Source organism: Sander lucioperca, chromosome 10 (genome assembly GCF_008315115.2).
Source record: "Sander lucioperca isolate FBNREF2018 chromosome 10, SLUC_FBN_1.2, whole genome shotgun sequence".
In the NCBI taxonomy this organism is placed as follows: domain Eukaryota; kingdom Metazoa; phylum Chordata; class Actinopteri; order Perciformes; family Percidae; genus Sander; species Sander lucioperca.
In genome coordinates, this window is record NC_050182.1 from 19,197,331 (window position 1) to 19,223,016 (window position 25,686).

The window sequence follows — 25,686 nt, forward strand, 5'->3', positions numbered from 1 at the left end:
CGTTCCACTTCTGTCTGACTGTCTCTGTCTCTCTGTCTCTCTTTTTTTTAATTTTATTCCCTCTTCCGTACGTTTTTTGGCTCTCTGTAACTTCTGCACACGTTGAGCTATTAAAACCATTCAACTTTTAAAATGTTCAGCTCTTTCAGCTAATGATGGGACTTCTTCAACTTTTTTTCTATTATTTATACTTTTTAAAATATTAAGCTTTTTAACACTTTTTTTAAACATTGAAGTCAATGAGATCATGCTTCAAATCCTTCAAATTTTCTTCCGCTCCCAACATTTTCAGCCCCTCCATACTTTCGCCTACAGTTCTAAATAAAGAAACTACTGTTCTCTCACACTGTCTCTCACTCATTAGCATTAGCTGGTGTGGTGATCAATGATCAAAGACAGGCTTTATAAGTGCTAAAGGAACATTTTCAACTCTACAGATGATAGTGTAGTGGATATTGTGTATGTCTTTGGTGTGGGAGATCAAGGTTTGAATCCAGCTGTGATACATCAGTCAATATGTCCCTGATTGAGATGTTATTTCAGTTTTTTTCAATTATTCTCACTACTTCAACTTATTCTTACGGATTTAAGCTATTCAACCAGTTTAGCTTTAGCAATTCAGCTATTCATGTTTTATTTTGGCTCTCTCTTTTTCCTCTCTTTCTCTCCTCTCTTCTCTCCTTCTCTCTGTCCTCTCTTTCCTTTTGTTCAGCCCCATTCTTTTTACCTAATATATTTCACATCTCATATCAGCTAGATTGATGCTTTTTCGTTCTATGCAGTGTCTGATAATAATACAAAGTATTTCTTCTTTCAGCCGTTTTAGGTAATTCATTTCAACTTTCATCTTTGACAGTATTACAGTTCAGCTTCCAGCTTTTTTAACAATGTATTTTAGCTCTTCACTTGGGTAATGCAGTTCAGCTTCCAACTCTAACAATTTTCCTGATTTTTTAGCAGTGTAGTGCATTTGAGCTTTAAGATTTTTCGTACTATTGTTTCATATTTCTGCATTTGTGAGTGATTATCGGTTAGAAAATATACTCAGACCTCACAATGTTCTACGTCTTTTGTCATTATTCAACTTTTGAAGCCAACAGTTCAGTTTAGCATAAGCTTTTAACTTTTTAATGAAATTCATACGTATTAAAACGATTTCCACTTTTTCAACTATTCTCACTACTTCAACTTCTTCTTACTGATTTAAGCTATTCAACCAGTTTAGCTTTAGCAATTCAGCTATTCAGCATTCCCACGCATTTTCCGCAGGAAATGCATTTTCTAGTGTTATTCTGTTCTTCTTATTAGTGGGAATGCTGTTCAGCAGCATTCCAACTATTGTTATTCTGTTCTTTCTTTATTCTTATTCCCTCTTCCGTACGTTTTTTGGCTCTCTGTAACTTCTGCATACATTCAGCTATTAAAACCATTCAACTTTTAAAATGTTCAGCTCTTTCAGCTAATGATGGGACTTCTTCAACTTTTTTTCTACTATTTATACTTTTTAAAATATTCAGCTTTTTATGACTTTTTTTTAACATTGAAGTCAATGAGAACATGCTTCAAATCCTTAAAATCTTCTTCCGCTCCCAACATTTTCAGCTCCTTCATACTTTCACCTACAGACGCCAAACAAACTTTAAAATGTTCACAAAATATTCAGTTATCCGGCTCTATCTTTTCAGTTTGATATCTTTTACAGTTTTTGTAAAAAAGCTGTTTAAGTTTAGTGATCATTTCAGGATTTTTCTGTGTTTCTAGTGAGTGTGTATTGCGTCTGGCAGAGTGGATGATGTCATCGTTAGAGTGTAGCAGCTTAGGAAAAAAATCTTTGTCCCCTCTCTATAAATTGCTCTCACGCCCACAATATCTACTTGTCATACACAATTTATACATCAAAACGTAGGTATTTTTGTCTAGTTTCAGCCAATGTGCTCAGTTTTGCAATATGCCTTATACGGTTGGCTCGATGAGCTTCCAAATGACAAGAGTTCCACATCTCTGTTCATCCACTGCCCTGTTTAACATACTTCACATTTCTGAGCGAAACGCAGAGCGAACCACTTTTTTAAATCGCTGATATGCCCACATTTTTAAGTTTAACAACATAAATTTTACATGAATATGTTCACAAAGGTCTTGTGTCTCTAACGGTGAAGTCGGTGTTTCGATAGCATGTACTGTTGTGGATTTATTAAGGCTTGTTTGAAGGCTTGTTTGAAGGGTTCTCTCACACTGTCTGTCACTCAGCATTAGCAGGTGCAGTTTAACAGCAGGTGACACGGTCGTTAACTGATCAAAGGACTTTTTTCAACACTCGTCACCATGACAACACTTTCACAGACAGCAGCAGCAGTCTTTCAGCCTTTTCAGACATTTCTGCATTTGTGAGTTATTATCAGTTAGAAAATATACTCAGACCTCACAATGTTCTACATCTTTTCCAATCCTTACAATTTCCCCTTTTTCAAATAATCTGTCTCTGAATAGCTGTAGCGTGCCACAGGTGACATATTAACAGCAGGTGTCGTAATGACAGATAACAGAAAGGCTTTATTAGAGCTGAAGGAACCTCAGTCAATTATAGAGAAGGTATCATAGTGGATATGTTGTATGCCTTTGGTGTGGGAGACATGGGTTCAAATCCCACTGTGGTACACCTGTCAATATGTCCCTGGCCAAGATGTTAATTCCCTTTTTCAGCTATTCTCACTATTTCAACTTATTCTTACGGATTTAAGCTACTCAACCAGTTTAGCTTTAGCAATTCAGCTATTCACGTTTTATTTTGGCTCTCCGTAACTTCTGCATACGTTCAGCTATTAAAAACATTCACCTTTTAAAATGTTCAGCTCTTTCAGCTAATGATAGGACTTCTTCAACTTTTTTCTACCATTTATACTTTTTTAAATATTAAGACATTTTCAGGTAATTCATTTCAACTTTCATCTTTGACAGTATTTCAGCTTCCAGCTTTTCTAACAATGTATTTTAGCTCTTCACTTGGGTAATGCAGTTTAGCTTCCAACTCTGACAATTTTCCTGATATTTCAGCAGTGCAGTGCATTTGAGCTTTAAGATTTTTCATACAATTTGTTTCATATTTCTGCATTTGTGAGTCATTATCAGTTAGAAAATCTACTCAGACCGCACAATGTTCTACATCTTTTGTCATTATTCAACTTTTGAAGCCAACAGCTCAGTTTAGCATAAGCTTTGAACTTTTTAATGAAATCCATACTTACTAAAACAATTTCCACTTTTTCAAAAAAATCTTTCTCTGAATAGCTGCAGCGTGCCACAGGTGACATATGTCACTGTATGACAATGGCAGCAGGTGTGGTGATTAGCTTTATTAGAGCTGAAGGAACACTTTCCACAACCAGGTAGTGATGGCTCAGTGGATGTGACATGTGACTTTGGTGTGGGAGAACCAGGTCTGAATCTCACTGTAAAGCATTAACCAACGTGTTCTTGAGCAAGATACTTAAGCCATAGTTGTTTCAGATGTGTTTTACCTCTGACATATAGCAACTGGAAGTCGCTCATGTAATGTAATGTAATGTTGTGATAATCTTTATAGCATGACACAGCGCTTTTCCCCAGACATGATAATTATTATATATTGTTTGTCTTTTCTTCCTCTTTTTCTCTTTTCTTCTCTTTTTCTCTCTTCCTGTTTTATTTCACTCTTTATACTTATTTGTAATTTCAATTATAAATGAAATAAAATAAATTCAGACCCCTCAATGTTCTACATTGTTTGGCATTGTTGAACTTTTCAAGCCACCAATTCAGTTTATCATCAGCTTTAAATATATATATATATATATATATATATATATATATATATATATATATATATATATATATATATATATATATATATATTCCACATCTTTTATACATTAGTGGTGTTATTCAACTTTTTAATGAATTTCATGACCATTCATATTTAGCGTTAGCATTTTAGCTATTCAGCACACATACACACACATGCAAACACACACACACACACACACACACACACAAAGACACAGACAGACACACACGCAAACACACACACACACACACACACAGATACACACACACACACACACACACACACACACACACACACGCACACACAGACAGACACACACAGACACACATCCAAACACACACACACACACACACAGAACCACACTCAAACACAGACAAAGTCACACACACACACACACACACACACACACACACACAGACACACACACACACACACACACACACACACACACACACACACACACACACACACAGAAACACACACACAGAGACTGAAATTAAATTTGCAAATTTTAAATTGTATATAAATTTCCAAGTATTATTATATTATGTATACTATTGTAATCTGTGTGTCTGTAACTGTTGTTGTGTATTGTCCTCAAAAGGTCTCTCTTGAGAATGAGAACAAAATAGGCCATCTATCTGCCCTGCTTAGTAGTGTGTGTGTGTGTGTGTGTGTGTGTGTGTGTGTGTGTGTCTTTGTGTGTGTATGTGTGTGTGTGTGTGTGTGTGTTTGTCTGTCTGTGTGTGTGTGTGTGTGTGTATGTATGTGTGTGTCCGTCTTTCTTCAAAATTATGCTGTTCCATAAAATGTTTTGATTTACAGTAAGATAAGATAAGATTCTCGCCACTGATACTAATTCGCTTGGAAAGCCTTTGAAGTCACCTGTTGCTTTGCGTTTTTTGGTTTATTTTTAGATACACGTGCGCACACACACACACACACACACACACACACACACACACACACACACACACACACACACACACGTAATTTGACTTAGCTAATGTTTTGTGTATGGCGCCAGAATCTCTGACTTTCCCTGAACGCCTCAATGAAATCTGCGCAGCTCCGCACTCCTCAGCACAGCGTCGCCATTATGTTCTAGAATCTTCTGTGGTAAGTAGCAGTATCCAGTCTGCTATCTAATAACGTTTTTGAACGGTAGAAATACAGGTTTGGTGTTTTAAAAAAGGCTGGCATTGGTTTACACTTCATACAGAATACAAACATGAATTAAGAGCGAAATGTTTGACTGTAACGTTACAGCTTGGTAAATTATACTTAGCTATCGTTAGCTAATATTAGCGCCGATGCTAAAGCTAACGTGATGCTAACGCTAACGGTAACGCTAGCTAATGATAGCAGTTTGGTATCTTTAGCTAATATTAGCTAAGGTAGCGTTAGCATTGGCGCTAATATTAGCTAATGATAGCAGCGTTGATAGAATTATTGGTAGCTATCTTTAGCTAATATTAGCTTTGTTAACTGACATAAAGCAACTTGTTAGTGGTTTAGCTATTGTCAATGGAAAAGCAAACCAACTGTGTTCTTGCTGGAAAATGTAATACCAAGACAACAATGATGCTAATGTTGCTCTATCACACTGTTAGCTAGACCCCACTTAGTGATAGGTAGCTAGCTAGGTAGGTAGGTTCAATTCAAGGTCCCTGTAGCCTAAAGACATCACACACAACATACTTACATGATAAACAGGATGATAAAAGACATTCCACATGAATAATATGGACAATAAACGAAAATATACTACATATTGAATAAAATAAAAATTACACATACAAAGGGATGTATGGTAAGGTGCTCTATGAGAGTGATGACCGTTGATGCTAAGTGTTAATAGTAAGTTATAATACTGTTAATAAAAATCTCCGGCTAACTTTTTAGAGCAAGCATAAGTGCACAAGATTAGCACTTAGCTAACGTTAGCAGTCCTCTTAAATCTGTTTTTTGTCAATGAACCTAATCTTTAAACTGTTTAGCTTGTAACTGACATTGTGGCATTGTGTGTATTCATAAAAAATAAAATAAAAATGAAATAGCTGCTCTGCCTCACAGCCAGACTTGCTGTTATAGCAGCATTTTACTATTTACTGAGTTTTTTGTCTCTGTACACTGTAACCTTGAACCCACTAACTCACAGTTTGTCACTGGTTTTCTCAACAGAACATCGATACTGCTGTGCACTTTTGATTGGTAAGTATAGTAATACTATAACTGAAATTGATAATAGATCACATAACTCGACTGTAGATAATTATTTAGCATCTGTACACGTTTAAGTTTTGTTTAGAAAAAAGCCATTTACATATGATTTACACCAGGTGATGATTACTTCTGTGTACTGTGGCTATTAAAAGCACACTGCACAGAACTATGATATATTGATTAAGTCCTAAGAGTTTTGTATCATATTAAAGGGAAATAAATTGCGTCCTTAAAAAGAAGTATTACCACAATATACATTCTAACGTTTTTAAATATGAATCACGAAGGACACTTCGAATAACTGAATATATTAACTGAATAAGTTAATATGTTGTCCAGCCTAAAAAGTACTCATTAAACTGTGAGATTGGTTTTCTAAAGTAAAACTGGATATGTCTTGCTCTATCCCTCACTATACAGATGATGATCTTATAGAACATGATGCATTGCTGTAGATCAAGCTACCCAGCAGTATATAGGAGTTAAAATTAGCACAATTATCAGTAAAATGCAACAATCACATTAATGCAGCAGCAGTAATCATTAATCCAGAAACATAGAATATGAAACACACACACACAGACACAGAGAGACACACACATCCCCACAACACACACAGACACATACACACACACTTTTTAAATATGAATCACGAAGGACACTTTGATATTGAATAAGTTAATATGTTGTCCAGCCTGAAAAGTAGCCTACTCATTAAAGGTACCATGACATGGTGCTCTTTGGGTGCTTTTATATAGGCCACCATTTCTAGCCACTAGGGGACCATAGGCAGGCTGGGGGAATGCATATTAATGTTAAAAAACCTCATAAAGTGACATTTTCATGCCATGGGACCTTTTAAATAAGCTGAGTTTGGTTTTCTAAAGTAAAACTGGATATGTCTTGCTCTATCCCTCACTATACAGATGATGATCTGATAGAACATGATACATTGCTGTAGATCAAGCTACCCAACGTTTGTAGGGTTTGTAGTTGTACTTGTAGTGGAGTATTTACACACTGTGGTATAAGTATTTTACTTAAGCGAATTATCTAAATAGTTCTTCCACCACTGGACATATGTATTACGTATGAATTTAATATTACAGTGATCTAAAAAATCTTGATAATAAAATAAATTATTGTTGTGTATATCTTGTCTTGTAAAATGAAACTGAAAATCCTCTCCTCTCCCCCCCCAATGCTCTTGTCCTCCTCCTCCCTACGTTGCTGCTGGACCATCAGTGTTGGTTACCCCCGTGGCAACTCGACAGTATGTTCACACACATGAATGATGTCGTTGCTATGACGTGTGTTGCCTTGACACTTTGTTCGGCAGTAAATACTACTACTGTCTAACGTTACTGTACACATCTGCTTGTGCACTCTACATACTTTTAGTTAGTATTTCACCATCTGTGTTAGTGACTCCTTGGACACTCCACAGTATACTTCACACACGCAAAAATTAGGCAACATTATGTGATTGAACACAGAAGTCAGTGAATACAGAGATTTCCTAGAGACACCTACTAAAGTCCTAGTGAAACAATGACACTACTAAAGTCCCTCTTAGCTAAATCACACCAATAATCTGTTTCTTCCTTGATGTTAAAAAGATATTCACATATTCAAAGCAATCACTTTTTATGTAATGTTTTTTTTTCTGTTTTGTATGTCTAATGCAATGTTTCCATTTTGTGTTACAGGTCCGCTGGCCTCCAGCTCCTCTCCCTCTCCATCTATCTATGAGATCATTCACCTCTCTCCTATCACTCTACCCACTCATCCCTTAATATAAGACGTTCTATCTCTCCTGTCAAATCTAATACATCTATCTAATTTTGAGGTTTTCTATCTCTCCTGTCATATCTAATATATCTATCTAAATTTTGGAAATTCTATCATTCTATCCCTCTAATTCTATCCCGCTCTATCTCCTTGCATTCTTGCAAGAAACCTGTTTTTTTGGAACGATATATTTCAAACTTGTCTTTTGGAACCTGATATTAACAGATTACTGGTATCTGTTTTGGATTCATGGGTTGATTGGAACCTGATCATTCTGTTTTATGGTTCTGTGAGTTTCTCTGCTCACACTTTTTCTACCTCTCCTGTCTCTCTCTCACACACATTTGATTTGGCCTTTTCAATTGGCAAAAACCATATTATTGTATTTTTGAATTGTCCATATTGTATCAATATTCTATTTGGTAACAGTAGAGTATTTTTTAGTTTGTTCATTAAATTTAAATTAATTGAAAAGACACATACATAACACACATTTTGTTGAGCTTTTTATCACAAACATTGGACTGTAAAAACTAATTCAAAATTAAATCTGGTACATTTCCAGATATATAAGTTGCTGTTATAAGGCAAGGCAAGGCAGCTTTATTTGTATAGCACATTTCAGCAACAGGGCAATTCAAAGTGCTTTACATGAAAACAGAATAAAAAATTTAAAACAGTTAAAATACAAGAATAAAAGTTACAGTGCAGTATAAGAAATGAAACATTAAAGAAATATATAAAAGCAGATAAAATAGGAATTTCTCTTTATAAGCTTATATAGAAAGAAAGGCAACATCAAATAGATAAGTCTTCAGCCTTGATTTAAAAGAACTGAGAGTTGCGGCAGACCTGCAGTTTTCTGGGAGTTTGTTCCAGATATGTGGAGCATAGAAACTAAACGCTGCTTCCCCCTGTTTAGTTCTGACTCTAGGGACAACAAGCAGACCTGTCCCAGACGACCTGAGAGGTCTGGGTGGGTCATACTGTACTAGCAGATCAGAAATGTATTTAGGCCCTAAACCGTTTAGTGATTTATAAACCAACAAAAGTATTTTGAAATCAATTCTTTGAGGCACTGGAAGCCAGTGTAGAGACTTCAGTACTGGAGAGATGTGATCCACCTTCTTGGTCTTAGTGAGGACTCGAGCAGCAGCGTTCTGAATCAGCTGCAGCTGTCTGATTGATTTTTTAGGGAGACCTGTAAAGACTCCGTTACAGTAGTCTAGTCTACTGAAGATAAAAGCATGGATAAGTTTTTCCAAGTCCTGCTGAGACATAAGTCATTTAACCCTTGCTATATTTTTAAGGTGGTAATAGGCTGACTTAGTAATTGTCTTAATGTGGCTGTTAAAATTCAGGTCTGAGTCCATGACTACACCAAGATTTCTGGCTTTGTCTGTTGTTTTTAACATTATCGTTTGAAGCTGAGTGCTGACTTTCAATCGTTCCTCTTTTGCTCCAAAAACAACCACCTCAGTTTTTTCTTCATTTAATTTAAGAAAGTTCTGGCACATCCAGTCGTTAATTTTCTCAAGGCACTTAGTCAGTTGTTGTATTGGACTATAGTCCCCTGGCGATAAGGTTATATACAGTTGTGTGTCATCCGCATAACTGTGGTAGCTTATTTTGTTGTTTTCCATAATTTGAGCCAGTGGAAGCATGTAGATGTTAAACAGGAGAGGCCCCAGAACGGAGCCTTGGGGAACTCCGCACGTCATATTTGTATGCTCAGATGTATAATTCCCTATCGACACAAAGTAGTCCCTATTCTTTAAATAAGACTCAAACCACTTTAGTACTGAGCCCGAAATGCCAACCCAATTTTCCAATCGGTCTAGTAATATGTCATGGTCGACCGTATCAAATGCAGCACTGAGATCAAGTAGTACCAAGACTGAAATTTTGCCACTATCTGTGTTTAAGTGGATGTCATTAAAGACTTTAACAAGAGCTGTCTCAGTGCTGTGGTGTGGTCGAAAACCCGACTGGAAGGTATCAAAACTGTTGTTTAGTGACAAGAAAAGGGTCAATTGTTGAGAAACCGTTTTTTCAATGATTTTACTTAAAAATGGAAGGTTTGATATCGGCCTATAGTTGGTCATTAGTGACGTGTCTAGATTGTTCTTCTTTAAGAGTGGCTTAATGACTGCAGTTTTCAGGGCCTGTGGGAAGATACCTGAGAGAAGAGACGTGTTTACAATCTGTAGAAGATCTGGAGCCAAACAATTTGCAACATTTTTGAAAAGGCCCGTTGGTAAAATATCAAGGCAACATGAGGAGGTTTTCAGATGTTGTATAATGTCCTCCAGGTTTTTATAGTTAATCATACGAAATTGGGTCATGTTGGAATCTGTTTTGCTTGGACACTGTGACAACACATACCCTGTACTCGATATGGAAGCACTGACTGTTTGTCTAATTTTCTGAATTTTGTCATTGAAGAAGGTGGCAAAATCATTGCAGGCCTTTGTGGATAAAAATTCAGATGCTACTGGTACTGGAGGGTTTGTTAACCTATCGACAGTAGCAAACAAAGCACGTGAATTATTATTGTTTTTGGCAATAATGTCCGAGAAGAAGGACCGCCTTGCATTCCTCAGTTCCAAATTATAAATGCGAAGTCTCTCTTTAAAAGTGTTGTAGTGGACCTGGAGATTAGTTTTTCGCCACCTGCGTTCTGCTTTTCGACACTCTCTTTTTTCTGTTCTTACCAGTATGGCATTTCTCCATGGAGATCTTTTCTTATCAGAGACAGTTTTTATCTTAATTGGAGCAATGGTATCAATAACATTTGTAATTTTACAATTGAAATTGTCTACAAGCTCAGTGACTGAGACCCCTGAGAGGGCGGGTGTGGACGAGAAAAGCTGACTGAATGTTTCACTGGTGTTGTCAGTGATATAACGTTTTCGTATTAACTTTGTTTGGACACTTTTTTGCACAGAGATAGTGCCATTAAAGAAAACACAGGAATGATCAGATAGAGCAGCATCAGTCACCACAACCTTGGAAATGTTCAAACCCTTCGAGATAATCAAGTCCAGAGTGTGCCCCTTGTTGTGTGTGGGCTCCGTCACATGCTGAGTCAGTCCATAGTTCTCAAAAATACAACACAGTTCTTTTGTCCCTCTATCCTGGGGGTTGTCAACATGAATGTTGAAATCACCAGCAATAACTACACAGTCAAAGTTAATACAGATTAAAGACAGCAGTCCACTAAAGTCGTCAAAGAAGGATGCACAGTATTTAGGTGGCCTGTAGATAATTAGAAATATAGGTCGAGAGGGGGACCTTAACTGAAGAGCCACATATTCAAAAGAAGCAAAGTTTCCATAAGCTATTTGAGTACATTGGAACGAGTCGTTAAACAAAATGGCGACTCCACCTCCTTTCTTATTTGCTCTATTCTCACTCATAAAACTGAAGTTAGGGGGAGTTGACTCAATGAGAACAGCATCACTGTTGTTATGGTCTAACCAGGTTTCAGTTAAAAACATAAAATCAAGATTGTGTTTACTAATAAAATCATTGATTAAAAATGATTTACCCGCCAAAGACCTGACGTTTAGTAAGGCTAGTGTTAGTGTGTTAAAATAGTTATGTCTCATTTTTTGGGACAGGCTGTGGCTGACGAGGAATGGATGCTAAATTTGCTAAGTTGGCAGTTAAGTGCTTCTTTTTCTTACTTAGCGGAGTCACCATTCTTTTTCTATTACCTATCACAACATAGATTGACGAAGAATTGAATACACAGGGCCCAGGCTTGTCCTGGAAAGAGTCATGAGTGCCACTAGGCATGCAGCCTGGGCCCAGCACATATCAGTTAAAGCTTGTTTCATTCTGTACACAAGCATACTTATCAGTCTGTTGAGAAGGAGTTAGCTGCCGTCCTTGAGGGGGCAGAGGTGCCTGGCGTTTTACTTTCAGTGGTTGATGCTGGGGGCGAGTGATAGGAGAATGTAGTGGGGTAAACTTGGTTCCAGCATCTACCAGCTGCTCCATTCGGTCAGTGAACCCCAACATGTGGCAGGGGGACACAGGGGAAAGGGTGAATGGGGAGAGCGATGGATCCTCAAAGGCGTCGGTGATGGTACGGGGGTTTGAGGAGTGTTGGACGGGTGAAGGGGGTTGAGATTTCTCGTCTCCGCTCTGAGGTCCTCCATGGTCAAATCTTTGCTCAGGTGGGGGCTGTGGTGGATCACTGCCGCTCTTTGTTGTGTCTTCCTCCTGTTTTGTTTGTGTTGATTTATCTTGTCCTGTGTCCTTGGCCGAGGGAGCAGATGTGTGGTGCAGAAAGTAATGTAGGCTAGAGGTGAACAGCTTTACTCCTGGCTTGTTAAGGAAAAGTCCATCTGCTTTAAAAAGATGTCTGCGGTCCCAAAAAATGTTAAAATTGTCAATGAACCGCAGAGAGTGGACGGTACATGCAGTTGAAAGCCATTTGTTCAGTGCCAACAGTCTGCTGAATCTCTCAGCTCCTATTCTGACTGGTGGTATAGGGCCACTGATAAACACCTCTGCGGTTAGGGAGCTGACTGTGTTCAGCAGATTCATAAAGTCACGATTCACTGTTGTCCATCGGGTCACAATGACCCGTTCAGTTTAGTTGACTTTTTGTATTGGCCTGGCGTTGCGCTTCGGGTCTCTGTGACCCATACGTTACTCGATGGTATATCTCCGCTACCGCAGCGCTGGCCTTCGGGTCACTATGACCCATACGTTATTCTATGGTATTTCTCCACTGCCGCGGCTCTGGCCTTCGGGTCTCTGTGACCCATACGTTACTCGATGGTATTTCTCCACTGCCGCAGTACTGGCCTTCGGGTCACTGTGACCCATACGTTGTTCCATGGTATTTCTCCACGGCCGCGGCTCTGGCCTTCGGGTCTCTGTGACCCTGGCCAGTATTCAATGGTATTGCTCCACGGCCGCGGCTCTGGCCTTCGGGTCTCTGTGACCCTGGCCAGTATTCCATGGTATTGCTCCACTACCGCGGCCCTGGCCTTCGGGTCACTGTGACCCATACGTTACTCCGTGGTATTTCTCCACGGCCGCGGCCGCGGCTCTGGCCTTCGGGTCTCTCTGACCCACGCGTTATTCCGTGGTATTTCTCCACTGCCGCGGCTCTGGCCTTCGGGTCTCTCTGACCCATACGTTACTCGATGGTATTTCTCCACGGCCGCGGCTCTGGCCTTCGGGTCACCGTGACCCTGGCCAGTATTCAATGGTATTGCTCCACTTCAGCAGCACTGGCCTTGGGGTCACTGTGACCCACACGTTATTCCATGGTATTTCTCCCTGCTACCGAGACTCTGGCCTTCGGGTCTCTGTGACCCGCACGTTACTCAATGGCATTTCTCCAATTGAGCAGCTCTGGCCTTCGGGTCACTGTGACCCTGGCCAGTCATTTAGTGGTATTTCTCTTCACTACCGCTGCTCTGGCCTTCGGGTCACTGTGACCCGTACGTTATTCCATGGCATTTCTCCACGGCCGAGGCTCTGGCCTTCGGGTCTCTTTGACCCATACGTTATTCCATGGTATTTCTCCCTGGCCTTCGGGTCTCTGTGACCCTGGCCAGTATTCCATGGTATTGCTCTCCACTACTGCAGCTCTGGCCTTCGGGTCACTGTGACCCACGCGTTATTCCGTGGAATTTCTCCACTACCGCAGCTCCGGCCTTCGTGTCTCTCTGACCCATACGTTATTCGCTGGTATTTCTCCACTTGAGCAGCTCTGGCCTTCGGGTCACTGTGACCCTGGCCAGTATTCCATGGTATTGCTCTCCACTACCGCAGCTCTGGCCATCGGGTCACTGTGACCCTGGCCAGTATTCAGTGGTATTTCTCCACTTGAGCAGCTCTGGCCTTCGGGTCACTGTGACCCTGGCCAGTATTCCATGGTATTGCTCTACACTACCGCAGCTCTGGCCTTCGGGTCACTGTGACCCACGCGTTATTCCGTGGTATTGCTCTACACTACCGCAGCTCTGGCCTTCGGGTCACTGTGACCCACGCGTTATTCCGTGGTATTTCTCCACTACCGCAGCTCCGGCCTTCGGGTCTCTCTGACCCATACGTTATTCGCTGGTATTTCTCCACTTGAGCAGCTCGGGCCTTCGGGTCACTGTGACCCACGCGTTATTCCGTGGTATTTCTCCACTACCGCAGCTCCGGCCTTCGGGTCTCTCTGACCCATACGTTATTCGCTGGTATTTCTCCACTTGAGCAGCTCGGGCCTTCGGGTCACTGTGACCCACACGTTATTCCGTGGAATTTCTCCACTACCGCAGCTCCGGCCTTCGGGTCTCTCTGACCCATACGTTATTCGCTGGTATTTCTCCACTTGAGCAGCTCTGGCCTTTGGGTCACTGTGACCCTGGCCAGTATTCCATGGTATTGCTCTCCACTACCGCAGCGCTGGCCTTCGGGTCACTGTGACCCTGGCCAGTTTTCCATGGTATTGCTCTCCACTACCGCAGCGCTGGCCTTCGGGTCTCTCTGACCCATGCGTTATTCGCTGGTATTTCTCCACTTGAGCAGCGCTGGCCTTCGGGTCACTGTGACCCTGGCCAGTATTCCATGGTATTGCTCTCCACTTCCGCAGCTCTGGCCTTCGGGTCTCTCTGACCCATGCGTTATTCGCTGGTATTTCTCCACTTGAGCAGCGCTGGCCTTCGGGTCACTGTGACCCGTACGTTATTTGTTGGTATTTCTCCACTACCGCGGCTCTGGCCTTTGGGTCACTGTGACCCTGGCCAGTCATTTAGTGGTATTTCTCCACGGCCGCTGCGGCTCTGGCCTTCGGGTCACTGTGACCCGCACGTTATTCGACGGTATTTCTCCACGGCCGCCGTGGCTCTGGCCTTCGGGTCTCTCTGACCCGTGCGTTATTCGCTGGTATTTCTCCACTACCGCAGCTCTGGCCTTCGGGTCACTGTGACCCTGGCCACTATTCCATGGCATTTCTCCACTACCACTGCTCTGGCCTTCGGGTCACTGTGACCCTGGCCAGTATTCAATGGTATTGCTCCTCTACCGCAGTGCTGGCCTTCGGGTCACTGTGACCCTGGCCAGTATTCAATGGTATTTCTCCACTACCGCGGCTCTGGCCTTCGGGTCTATGTGACCCATTCCATGGTATTTCTCCACTACCACTGCTCTGGCCTTCGGGTCTATGTGACCCGTACATTATTCCGTGGTATTTCTCCACTACCGCAGCTCTGGCCTTCGTGTCTCTCTGACCCATACGTTATTCGCTGGTATTTCTCCACTTGAGCAGCTCTGGCCTTCGGGTCACTGTGACCCTGGCCAGTATTCCATGGTATTGCTCTCCACTACCGCAGCTCTGGCCATCGGGTCACTGTGACCCTGGCCAGTATTCAGTGGTATTTCTCCACTTGAGCAGCTCTGGCCTTCGGGTCACTGTGACCCTGGCCAGTATTCCATGGTATTGCTCTACACTACCGCAGCTCTGGCCTTCGGGTCACTGTGACCCACGCGTTATTCCGTGGTATTGCTCTACACTACCGCAGCTCTGGCCTTCGGGTCACTGTGACCCACGCGTTATTCCGTGGTATTTCTCCACTACCGCAGCTCCGGCCTTCGGGTCTCTCTGACCCATACGTTATTCGCTGGTATTTCTCCACTTGAGCAGCTCGGGCCTTCGGGTCACTGTGACCCACGCGTTATTCCGTGGTATTTCTCCACTACCGCAGCTCCGGCCTTCGGGTCTCTCTGACCCATACGTTATTCGCTGGTATTTCTCCACTTGAGCAGCTCGGGCCTTCGGGTCACTGTGACCCACACGTTATTCCGTGGAATTTCTCCACTACCGCAGCTCCGGCCTTCGGGTCTCTCTGACCCATACGTTATTCGCTGGTATTTCTCCACTTGAGCAGCTCTGGCCTTTGGGTCACTGTGACCCTGGCCAGTATTCCATGGTATTGCTCTCCACTACCGCAGCGCTGGCCTTCGGGTCACTGTGACCCTGGCCAGTTTTCCATGGTATTGCTCTCCACTACCGCAGCGCTGGCCTTCGGGTCTCTCTGACCCATGCGTTATTCGCTGGTATTTCTCCACTTGAGCAGCGCTGGCCTTCGGGTCACTGTGACCCTGGCCAGTATTCCATGGTATTGCTCTCCACTTCCGCAGCTCTGGCCTTCGGGTCTCTCTGACCCATGCGTTATTCGCTGGTATTTCTCCACTTGAGCAGCGCTGGCCTTCGGGTCACTGTGACCCGTACGTTATTTGTTGGTATTTCTCCACTACCGCGGCTCTGGCCTTTGGGTCACTGTGACCCTGGCCAGTCATTTAGTGGTATTTCTCCACGGCCGCTCCGGCTCTGGCCTTCGGGTCACTGTGACCCGCACGTTATTCGACGGTATTTCTCCACGGCCGCCGTGGCTCTGGCCTTCGGGTCTCTCTGACCCGTGCGTTATTCGCTGGTATTTCTCCACTACCGCAGCTCTGGCCTTCGGGTCACTGTGACCCTGGCCACTATTCCATGGCATTTCTCCACTACCACAGCTCTGGCCTTCGGGTCACTGTGACCCTGGCCACTATTCCATGGCATTTCTCCACTGCCGCGGCTCTGGCCTTCGGGTCACTGTGACCCTGGCCAGTATTCAGTGATATTTCTCCACGGCTGCCGCGGCTCTGGCCTTCGGATTCTATGTGGCCACTATTCCATGGTATTTCTCCACTACCACTGCTCTGGCCTTCGGGTCACTGTGACCCTGGCCAGTATTCAATGGTATTTCTCCACTACCGCGGCTCTGGCCTTCGGGTCTATGTGACCCATTCCATGGTATTTCTCCACTACCACTGCTCTGGCCTTCGGGTCTATGTGACCCGTACATTATTCCATGGTATTTCTCCACTACCGCAGCTCTGGCCTTCGGGTCACAGTGACCCATTCCATGGTATTTGTCTACTACCGCGGCTCTGGCCTTCGGGTGTCTGTGACCCATTCCATGGTATTCGGGGGACCCTGGCCTGGCTTGTAGCAGTAAAACAGACAGGGTGAGGCAAAGCGGAAAGAAACAAACCTCGTTCTCGTCCTACTAAACACTTTTATTACACACACACACACACACACACACACACACACACACAAATGTATATACATATACATGTATATTGTACAGATTTTGTCTTCTTCGTCTTCTTCTTCTGGACCTTTGTACTCTTTGTACTCGGTTCAGCAGCCGGTTGCGACGCCGGCATGGCCCGCTGTGTGACTCTAAATTTGGAGCTGCATCGGGTTATCGCCCACGTGGCACGCAATGGCCCCCAAGTGGAAAATTTAGTAGTAGCAGAAGAAGAAGAAGAAGAAGAAGAAGAAGAAGAAGAAGAAAAAGAATACGACCACAGTGACAGCGACAGCGACTCCGACTCCGACTCCGACTCCGACTCCGACTCTGACTCCGAATGGTCATCCGGCGGGTGTGCGTCAGAAGAGGACCGAGACAAACACGATGACGGAGAAAGAGACCGCCACGACGCTGACGAGCACGAGCACGACCACGACCACGACGCAGGAGAAGACGAGTACGACGACGCCGACGACCGAGGCGAACGAGGAGAAGAACGAGGGGAAGAACGAGGAGAAGAACGAGGAGAAGAACGAGGGGCAAACGCGGCACAGGCTGGTGGACGGCAAAGGGGAGATGAAAACAGAGAGGGCGAAGACGCCGACGCCGACGACGACGCCGACGACGACGAAGACGACGACGACGACGGCGAGCAGGACGACGAACGAGGAGAAGAACAAGGGGCAAACGTGGCACAGGCTGGTGGATGGCAAAGGGGAGATGAAGACAGAGATGAAGACAGAGAGGGCGACGGCGGCGACGACGACGGCGAGCAGGACGAGGAACGAGGAGAAGAACGAGGGGCAAATGCGCCACAGGAGGGTGGACGGCAAAGGGGAGATGACGACAACGAGGGCCACGACGACGAGGAGCAGGATGTGGAACAAGACGATGAGGACGAGGAGGACGAGGAGGAGGAGGAGAGCGAAAGGTTTGCGTCGAGAGACGGCGAGATCGAATGGTCCTCCACGACGTATCATCCCCATCGCCCTGGACCTCGTCGCCGCCGTCGTGCCGAATATGAAGAGGACGAGGAACAACAACTGGACGACGGCGACGACGGCAACGACCAAGACCAAGACCAAGACCAAGACCAAGACCAACGTGACCGAGACCAAGACGAACGACACGACCAAGACGAACGGCAACAACAAGACCCGGCCAGACGCGCCACCGCTCCGCAGAGCCCAGTACCCACAGAGTACGCGGCAACACGCGTCCGCGATATACTCTCCGCTTTCGAGCTGTTTGTCACGCGGCACATACAAGAGATCGTGGTGACCGCCACGAACATCGAGGGCCTAAGGAAGTGCGGCAACGGCTGGAAACTGATGGACGCCACGGACCTGCGCGGCTACATCGGGCTGCTGCTCCTCGCCGGCGTGTACAGGTCCCGAAACGAGGCCCTGGAGAGCCTGTGGCACGAGGAGAGCGGCAGGGCCATTTTCCGCGCCACGATGCCGCTCAAGCGCTTCCACGCGTTCTCGCGACTGCTGCGATTCGACGACCGCGAGACGAGAGCCGCCAGACGAGCCGCGGACAAACTGGCGGCCATACGAGACGTGTGGGACGCCTGGGTGCGGCGGCTGCCTCGCCTCTACAACCCGGGCCCCGACGTGACCGTGGACGAGCAGCTGGTTCCCTTTCGAGGTGGGTATTTATCACCGCAGCTATTTTCATTATCGTCGTATCGCGACAGCCGTGGCACAATTGTCTTGTCTTTTTCTTGGTCTTTTTCCAGCTCGCCGTTTACAATGCTTTTGTGTGTGTGTGCGCATGCGGATGTTTCTAAACATTTTGTTCTTTTCTCGTGTGCTTGTATTCTCATCTATAATTTCTATCTCATTCTTCTTCTTCTTCACCTTCCCTCCTTCCCCCCTTCTTTGTCTTCCTCCGAGTTCTTTTTCCGTGTCTTTCTCATTCTCACTCTTTGACGACACGTCCAACACCTCCAACGCCAACAACGACAACGACGACGACGACGACGACGACGACGACGACGACGACAACGACAACGACGACAACGACAACGACAACAAGGTCGATGCTCCTTCCGCCAGTACATGCCCAGCAAGCCCGCCAGGTACGGACTCAAGTCCTGGGTGGCCTGCGACGCCGCGTCCAGCTACGCATGGAACATGCAGATGTACACGGGCAAGTCGGCGAGCGGCGGGCCCGAGAGGAATCTGGGCGCGCGCGTGGTGCTGGACGTGACCAAGGGCCTGCGGGGTCCGCGCAACGTGACGTGCGACAACTTTTTCACCTCCTACGAGCTGGCCCGGCGGCTTCTCATCGAGAGGCGCCTCACCGTGGTGGGCACGATGCGCAAAAACAAGCCCGAGCTGCCGCGCGCCTTGCTCAACACCAAGGGCCGTGCGCTCTTCTCGTCCAGGTTCGCCTTCACGCCCACCGTCACTCTGGTGTCCTACGTGCCCAAGAGGCACAAGAACGTGCTGCTGCTGAGCACGCTGCACACGGGGAAGGCGCGCGTCCGCGCCACCAGGGACGCCAAGCCCGACATCATCCTGCACTACAACAGCACCAAGGGCGCCGTGGACAACCTGGACAAGCTCGTCGGCACGTACAGCTGCCGCAGGAAGACGACGCGCTGGCCCCTCGCCGTGTTCCACAACATCCTCGACGTGTCCGCCTACAACGCCTTTGTGCTCTGGCGAGAGCTCAGGCCCCAGTGGATGCGCGGCAAGCTCTACAGGAGGCGCGTGTTCCTGGAGCAGCTGGGCAGGGCGCTCGTGACTCCGCTCATCGAGAGACGCTCGCGTCTCCCTCGCACAATTTCGATGTAAGAATCATGTGAATTGACCTCCAAGGAGCTTCTTAACATAAAACCCTTTTTTGAGCACTAAAACAACTTGCAGTCATTCTTACAGAGGCTCTTTATCAAATTTCGATGTAAGAATCAGTGAATTACCAAGGAGCCTTCTAAATATAAAAACCTTTTTGAGCACTAAAAAACTTTGCAGTCATTCTTACCAAAGCTCTTTTAATCAAATTCGATGTAAGAATCATGTGAATTGACCCCAAGGAGCTTCTAACATAAAAAACCTTTTTGGCACTAAAACAACTTTGCAGTCATTTCTTATCAGAGCTATACCTCGTCTCTATGCAGAAACATTATGTGCCTCCGAAAGTGTTGGATGTGTCATCTTAAGAGCACTAAAGAACTTGCAGTAATTCTTACCAGAAGCTTTTAATCAAATTTCGATTAGAATCATGTGAATTGACAGGAGCTTCTGACATAAAAAACCCTTTTTGAGCCTAAAACAACTTTGCAGTCTTTCTTACCAGAGGCTCTTTTAATCAAATTTCGATGTAAGAATCATGTGAATTGACCTTCAAGGAGCTTAACATAAAAAACCTTTTTTGAGCATAAAACAACTTTGCAGTCATTTATCAGAGCTCTTTCTATCAACCATTGTGGCTCCTGAAAGCTTTTTGAGGTCATTTAAGAGCACTAAAACAACTTTGCAGTAATTTCTTACCAAAGCTTTTAATCAAATTTCGATGTAAGAATCATGTGAATTGACCAAGGAGCTTCTTAACATAAAAACCCTTTTTGAGCACTAAAACAACTTTGCAGTCATTTCTTACCAGAGGCTCTTTTAATCAAATTTCATGTAAGAATCATGTGAATTACCCAAGGAGCTTCTAAATAAAAAAACTTTTTTGAGCACTAAACAACTTTGCAGTCATTTCTTATCAAAGCTCTTTTAATCAAATTTCGATGTAAGAATCATGTGAATTCCAAGGAGCTTCTTAATAAAAAAACCTTTTTTGAGCACTAAAACAACTTGCAGTCATTTCTTATCAGAAGCTACTATGTCGTCTAGCAGGAAACATTATGTTGGCCTCCGAAAGCTTGTTGTGATGTGTCATCTAAGAGCACTAAAAGAACTTTGTAGTAATTTCTTACCAGAAGCTCTTATAATCAAATTTCGATTAAGAATCAGGGAATTGACCGCCAAGGAGCTCTTAACATAAAAAAACCTTTTTTGAGCACTAAACAACTTTGCAGTCATTTCTACCAGAGGCTCTTTAATCAAATTTCGATGTAAGAATCAGTGAATTGACCTCCAAGGAGCTTCTTAAATAAAAAACCTTTTTTGAGCACTAAAACAACTTTGCAGTCATTTCTTATCAGAAGCTACTATACCTGTCTCTATGCAGGAAACATTATGTTGGCCTCCTGAAAGCTTGTTGTGATGTGTCATCTTAAGAGCACTAAAAGAACTTTGCAGTAATTTCTTACCAGAAGCTCTTATAATCAAATTTCGATGTAAGAATCATGTGAATTGACCGCCAAGGAGCTTCTTAACATAAAAAACCCTTTTTTGAGCACTAAAACAACTTTGCAGTCATTTCTTACCAGAGGCTCTTTTAATCAAATTTCGATGTAAGAATCATGTGAATTGACCTCCAAGGAGCTTCTTAAATATAAAAAACCCTTTTTTGAGCACTAAAACAACTTTGCAGTCATTTCTTATCAGAAGCTCTTTTAATCAAATTTCGATGTAAGAATCATGTGAATTGACCGCCAAGTAGCTTCTTAACATAAAAAAAACCCTTTTTTGAGCACTAAAACAACTTTGCAGTCATTTCTTACCAGAGGCTCTTTTAATCAAATTTCGATGTAAGAATCAGGTGAATTTACTTCAAGGAGCTTCTAAATATAAAAAACCTTTTTTGAGCACTAAAACAACTTTGCAGTCATTTCTTATCAAAGCTCTTTTAATCAAATTTCGATGTAAGAATCATGTGAATTGACCTCCAAGGAGCTTCTTAACATAGAAAAACCCTTTTTTGAGCACTAAAACAACTTTGCAGTCATTTCTTACCAGAGGCTCTTTTAATCAAATTTCGATGTAAGAATCATGTGAATTTACCTTCAAGGAGCTTCTAAATATAAAAAACCTTTTTTGAGCACTAAAACAACTTTGCAGTCATTTCTTATCAAAAGCTCTTTTAATCAAATTTCGATGTAAGAATCATGTGAATTGACCTCCAAGGAGCTTCTTAACATAGAAAACCCTTTTTTGAGCACTAAAACAACTTTGCAGTCATTTCTTATCAGAAGCTACTATTACCTCGTCTCTATGCAGGAAACATTATGTTGGCCTCCCGAAAGCTTGTTGTGATGTGTCATCTTAAGAGCACTAAAAGAACTTTGCAGTAATTTCTTACCAGAAGCTCTTATAATCAAATTTCGATTTAAGAATCATGTGAATTGACCGCCAAGGAGCTTCTTGACATAAAAAACCCTTTTTTGAGCACTAAAACAACTTTGCAGTCATTCTTACCAGAGGCTCTTTTAATCAAATTTCGATGTAAGAATCAGGTGAATTGACCTCCAAGGAGCTTCTTAACATAAAAAAACCTTTTTTGAGCACTAAAACAACTTTGCAGTCATTTCTTATCAGAAGCTACCTTGTCTCTATGCAGGAAACATTATGTTGGCCTCCTGAAAGCTTGTTGTGATGTGTCATCTTAAGAGCACTAAAAGAACTTTGCATTAATTTCTTACCAGAAGCTCTTTTAATCAAATTTCGATGTAAGAATCATGTGAATTTACCTTCAAGGAGCTTCTTAATATAAAAAACCTTTTTTGAGCACTAAAACAACTTTGCAGTCATTTCTTACCAGAGGCTCTTTTAATCAAATTTCAATGTAAGAATCATGTGAATTTACCTTCAAGGAGCTTCTAAATATAAAAAACCTTTTTTGAGCTCTAAAACAACTTTGCAGTCATTTCTTATCAAAAGCTCTTTTAATCAAATTTCGATGTAAGAATCATGTGAATTTACCTTCAAGGAGCTTCTTAATATAAAAAACCTTTTTTGAGCACTAAAACAACTTGGCAGTCATTTCTTATCAGAAGCTACTATGACCTCGTCTCTATGCAGGAAACATTATGTTGGCCTCCTGAAAGCTTGTTGTGATGTGTCATCTTAAGAGCACTAAAAGAACTTTGTAGTAATTTCTTACCAGAAGCTCTTATAATCAAATTTCGATTGAAGAATCATGTGAATTGACCGCCAAGGAGCTTCTTAACATAAAAAACCCTTTTTTGAGCACTAAAACAACTTTGCAGTCATTCTTACCAGAGGCTCTTTTAATCAAATTTCGATGTAAGAATCATGTGAATTGACCTCCAAGGAGCTTCTTAACATAAAAAAACCCTTTTTTGAGCACTAAAACAACTTTGCAGTCATTTCTTATCAGAAGCTACTACCTTGTCTCTATGCAGGAAACATTATGTTGGCCTCCTGAAAGCTTGTTGTGATGTGTCATCTTAAGAGCACTAAAAGAACTTTGTAGTAATTTCTTACCAGAAGCTCTTTTAATCAAATTTCGATGTAAGAATCATGTGAATTGACCGCCAAGGAGCTTCTTAACATAAAAAACCCTTTTTTGAGCACTAAAACAACTTTGCAGTCATTTCTTACCAGAGGCTCTTTTAATCAAATTTCAATGTAAGAATCATGTGAATTTACCTTCAAGAAGCTTCTAAATATAAAAAACCTTTTTTGAGCTCTAAAACAACTTTGCAGTGATTTCTTATCAAAAGCTCTTTTAATCAAATTTCGATGTAAGAATCATGTGAATTGACCTCCAAGGAGCTTCTTAACATAAAAAACCTTTTTTGAGCACTAAAACAACTTTGCAGTCATTTCTTATCAGAAGCTACTATGACCTCGTCTCTATGCAGGAAACATTATGTTGGCCTCCTGAAAGCTTGTTGTGATGTGTCATCTTAAGAGCACTAAAAGAACTTTGCAGTAATTTCTTACCAGAAGCTCTTATAATCAAATTTCGATTTAAGAATCATGTGAATTGACCGCCAAGGAGCTTCTTACATAAAAAAACCCTTTTTTGAGCACTAAAACAACTTTGCAGTCATTCTTACCAGAGGCTCTTTTAATCAAATTTCGATGTAAGAATCATGTGAATTGACCTCCAAGGAGCTTCTTAACATAAAAAACCCTTTTTTGAGCACTAAAACAACTTTGCAGTCATTTCTTATCAGAAGCTACCTTGTCTCTATGCAGGAAACATTATGTTGGCCTCCTGAAAGCTTGTTGTGATGTGTCATCTTAAGAGCACTAAAAGAACTTTGCAGTAATTTCTTACCAGAAGCTCTTTTAATCAAATTTCGATGTAAGAATCATGTGAATTGACCTCCAAGGAGCTTCTTAACATAAAAAACCCTTTTTTGAGCACTAAAACAACTTTGCAGTCATTTCTTATCAGAAGCTACTATTACCTTGTCTCTATGCAGGAAACATTATGTTGGCCTCCTGAAAGCTTGTTGTGATGTGTCATCTTAAGAGCACTAAAAGAACTTTGCAGTAATTTCTTACCAGAAGCTCTTATAATCAAATTTCGATGTAAGAATCATGTGAATTGACCGCCAAGTAGCTTCTTAACATAAAAAAACCCTTTTTTGAGCACTAAAACAACTTTGCAGTCATTTCTTACCAGAGGCTCTTTTAATCAAATTTCGATGTAAGAATCAGGTGAATTTACATTCAAGGAGCTTCTAAATATAAAAAACCTTTTTTGAGCACTAAAACAACTTTGCAGTCATTTCTTATCAAAAGCTCTTTTAATCAAATTTCGATGTAAGAATCATGTGAATTGACCTCCAAGGAGCTTCTTAACATAGAAAACCCTTTTTTGAGCACTAAAACAACTTTGCAGTCATTTCTTACCAGAGGCTCTTTTAATCAAATTTCGATGTAAGAATCAGGTGAATTTACATTCAAGGAGCTTCTAAATATAAAAAACCTTTTTTGAGCACTAAAACAACTTTGCAGTCATTTCTTATCAAAAGCTCTTTTAATCAAATTTCGATGTAAGAATCATGTGAATTGACCTCCAAGGAGCTTCTTAACATAGAAAACCCTTTTTTGAGCACTGAAACAACTTTGCAGTCATTTCTTATCAGAATCTACTATTACCTCGTCTCTATGCAGGAAACATTATGTTGGCCTCCCGAAAGCTTGTTGTGATGTGTCATCTTAAGAGCACTAAAAGAACTTTGCAGTAATTTCTTACCAGAAGCTCTTATAATCAAATTTCGATTTAAGAATCATGTGAATTGACCGCCAAGGAGCTTCTTGACATAAAAAACCCTTTTTTGAGCACTAAAACAACTTTGCAGTCATTCTTACCAGAGGCTCTTTTAATCAAATTTCGATGTAAGAATCAGGTGAATTGACCTCCAAGGAGCTTCTTAACATAAAAAAACCTTTTTTGAGCACTAAAACAACTTTGCAGTCATTTCTTATCAGAAGCTACCTTGTCTCTATGCAGGAAACATTATGTTGGCCTCCTGAAAGCTTGTTGTGATGTGTCATCTTAAGAGCACTAAAAGAACTTTGCATTAATTTCTTACCAGAAGCTCTTTTAATCAAATTTCGATGTAAGAATCATGTGAATTTACCTTCAAGGAGCTTCTTAATATAAAAAACCCTTTTTTGAGCACTAAAACAACTTTGCAGTCATTTCTTACCAGAGGCTCTTTTAATCAAATTTCAATGTAAGAATCATGTGAATTTACCTTCAAGGAGCTTCTAAATATAAAAAACCTTTTTTGAGCTCTAAAACAACTTTGCAGTCATTTCTTATCAAAAGCTCTTTTAATCAAATTTCGATGTAAGAATCATGTGAATTACCTTCAAGGAGCTTCTTAATATAAAAAACCTTTTTTGAGCACTAAAACAACTTGGCAGT

General features: G+C 42.3%; 1 protein-coding gene and 1 long non-coding RNA gene across 2 annotated transcripts; both read left to right on the forward strand.

Annotated features, from left to right (window-relative positions):
* Nucleotides 1–6,006: 6,006 nt before the first annotated feature.
* Nucleotides 6,007–8,232, forward strand: LOC118496078. The gene is made up of 3 exons (XR_004898553.1): nt 6,007–6,037; nt 7,295–7,322; nt 7,759–8,232. It is a non-coding gene; the product is annotated as an uncharacterized LOC118496078 (long non-coding RNA).
* Nucleotides 8,233–11,864: 3,632 nt separating this feature from the next.
* Nucleotides 11,865–19,739, forward strand: LOC118496118 (piggyBac transposable element-derived protein 4-like). The gene is made up of 4 exons (XM_036006414.1): nt 11,865–11,961; nt 17,299–17,392; nt 17,507–18,585; nt 18,976–19,739. The coding sequence occupies exons 1-4, from the start codon at nt 11,865–11,867 to the stop codon at nt 19,737–19,739; spliced, it is 2,034 nt and encodes a 677-aa protein (XP_035862307.1).
* Nucleotides 19,740–25,686: the final 5,947 nt, after the last annotated feature.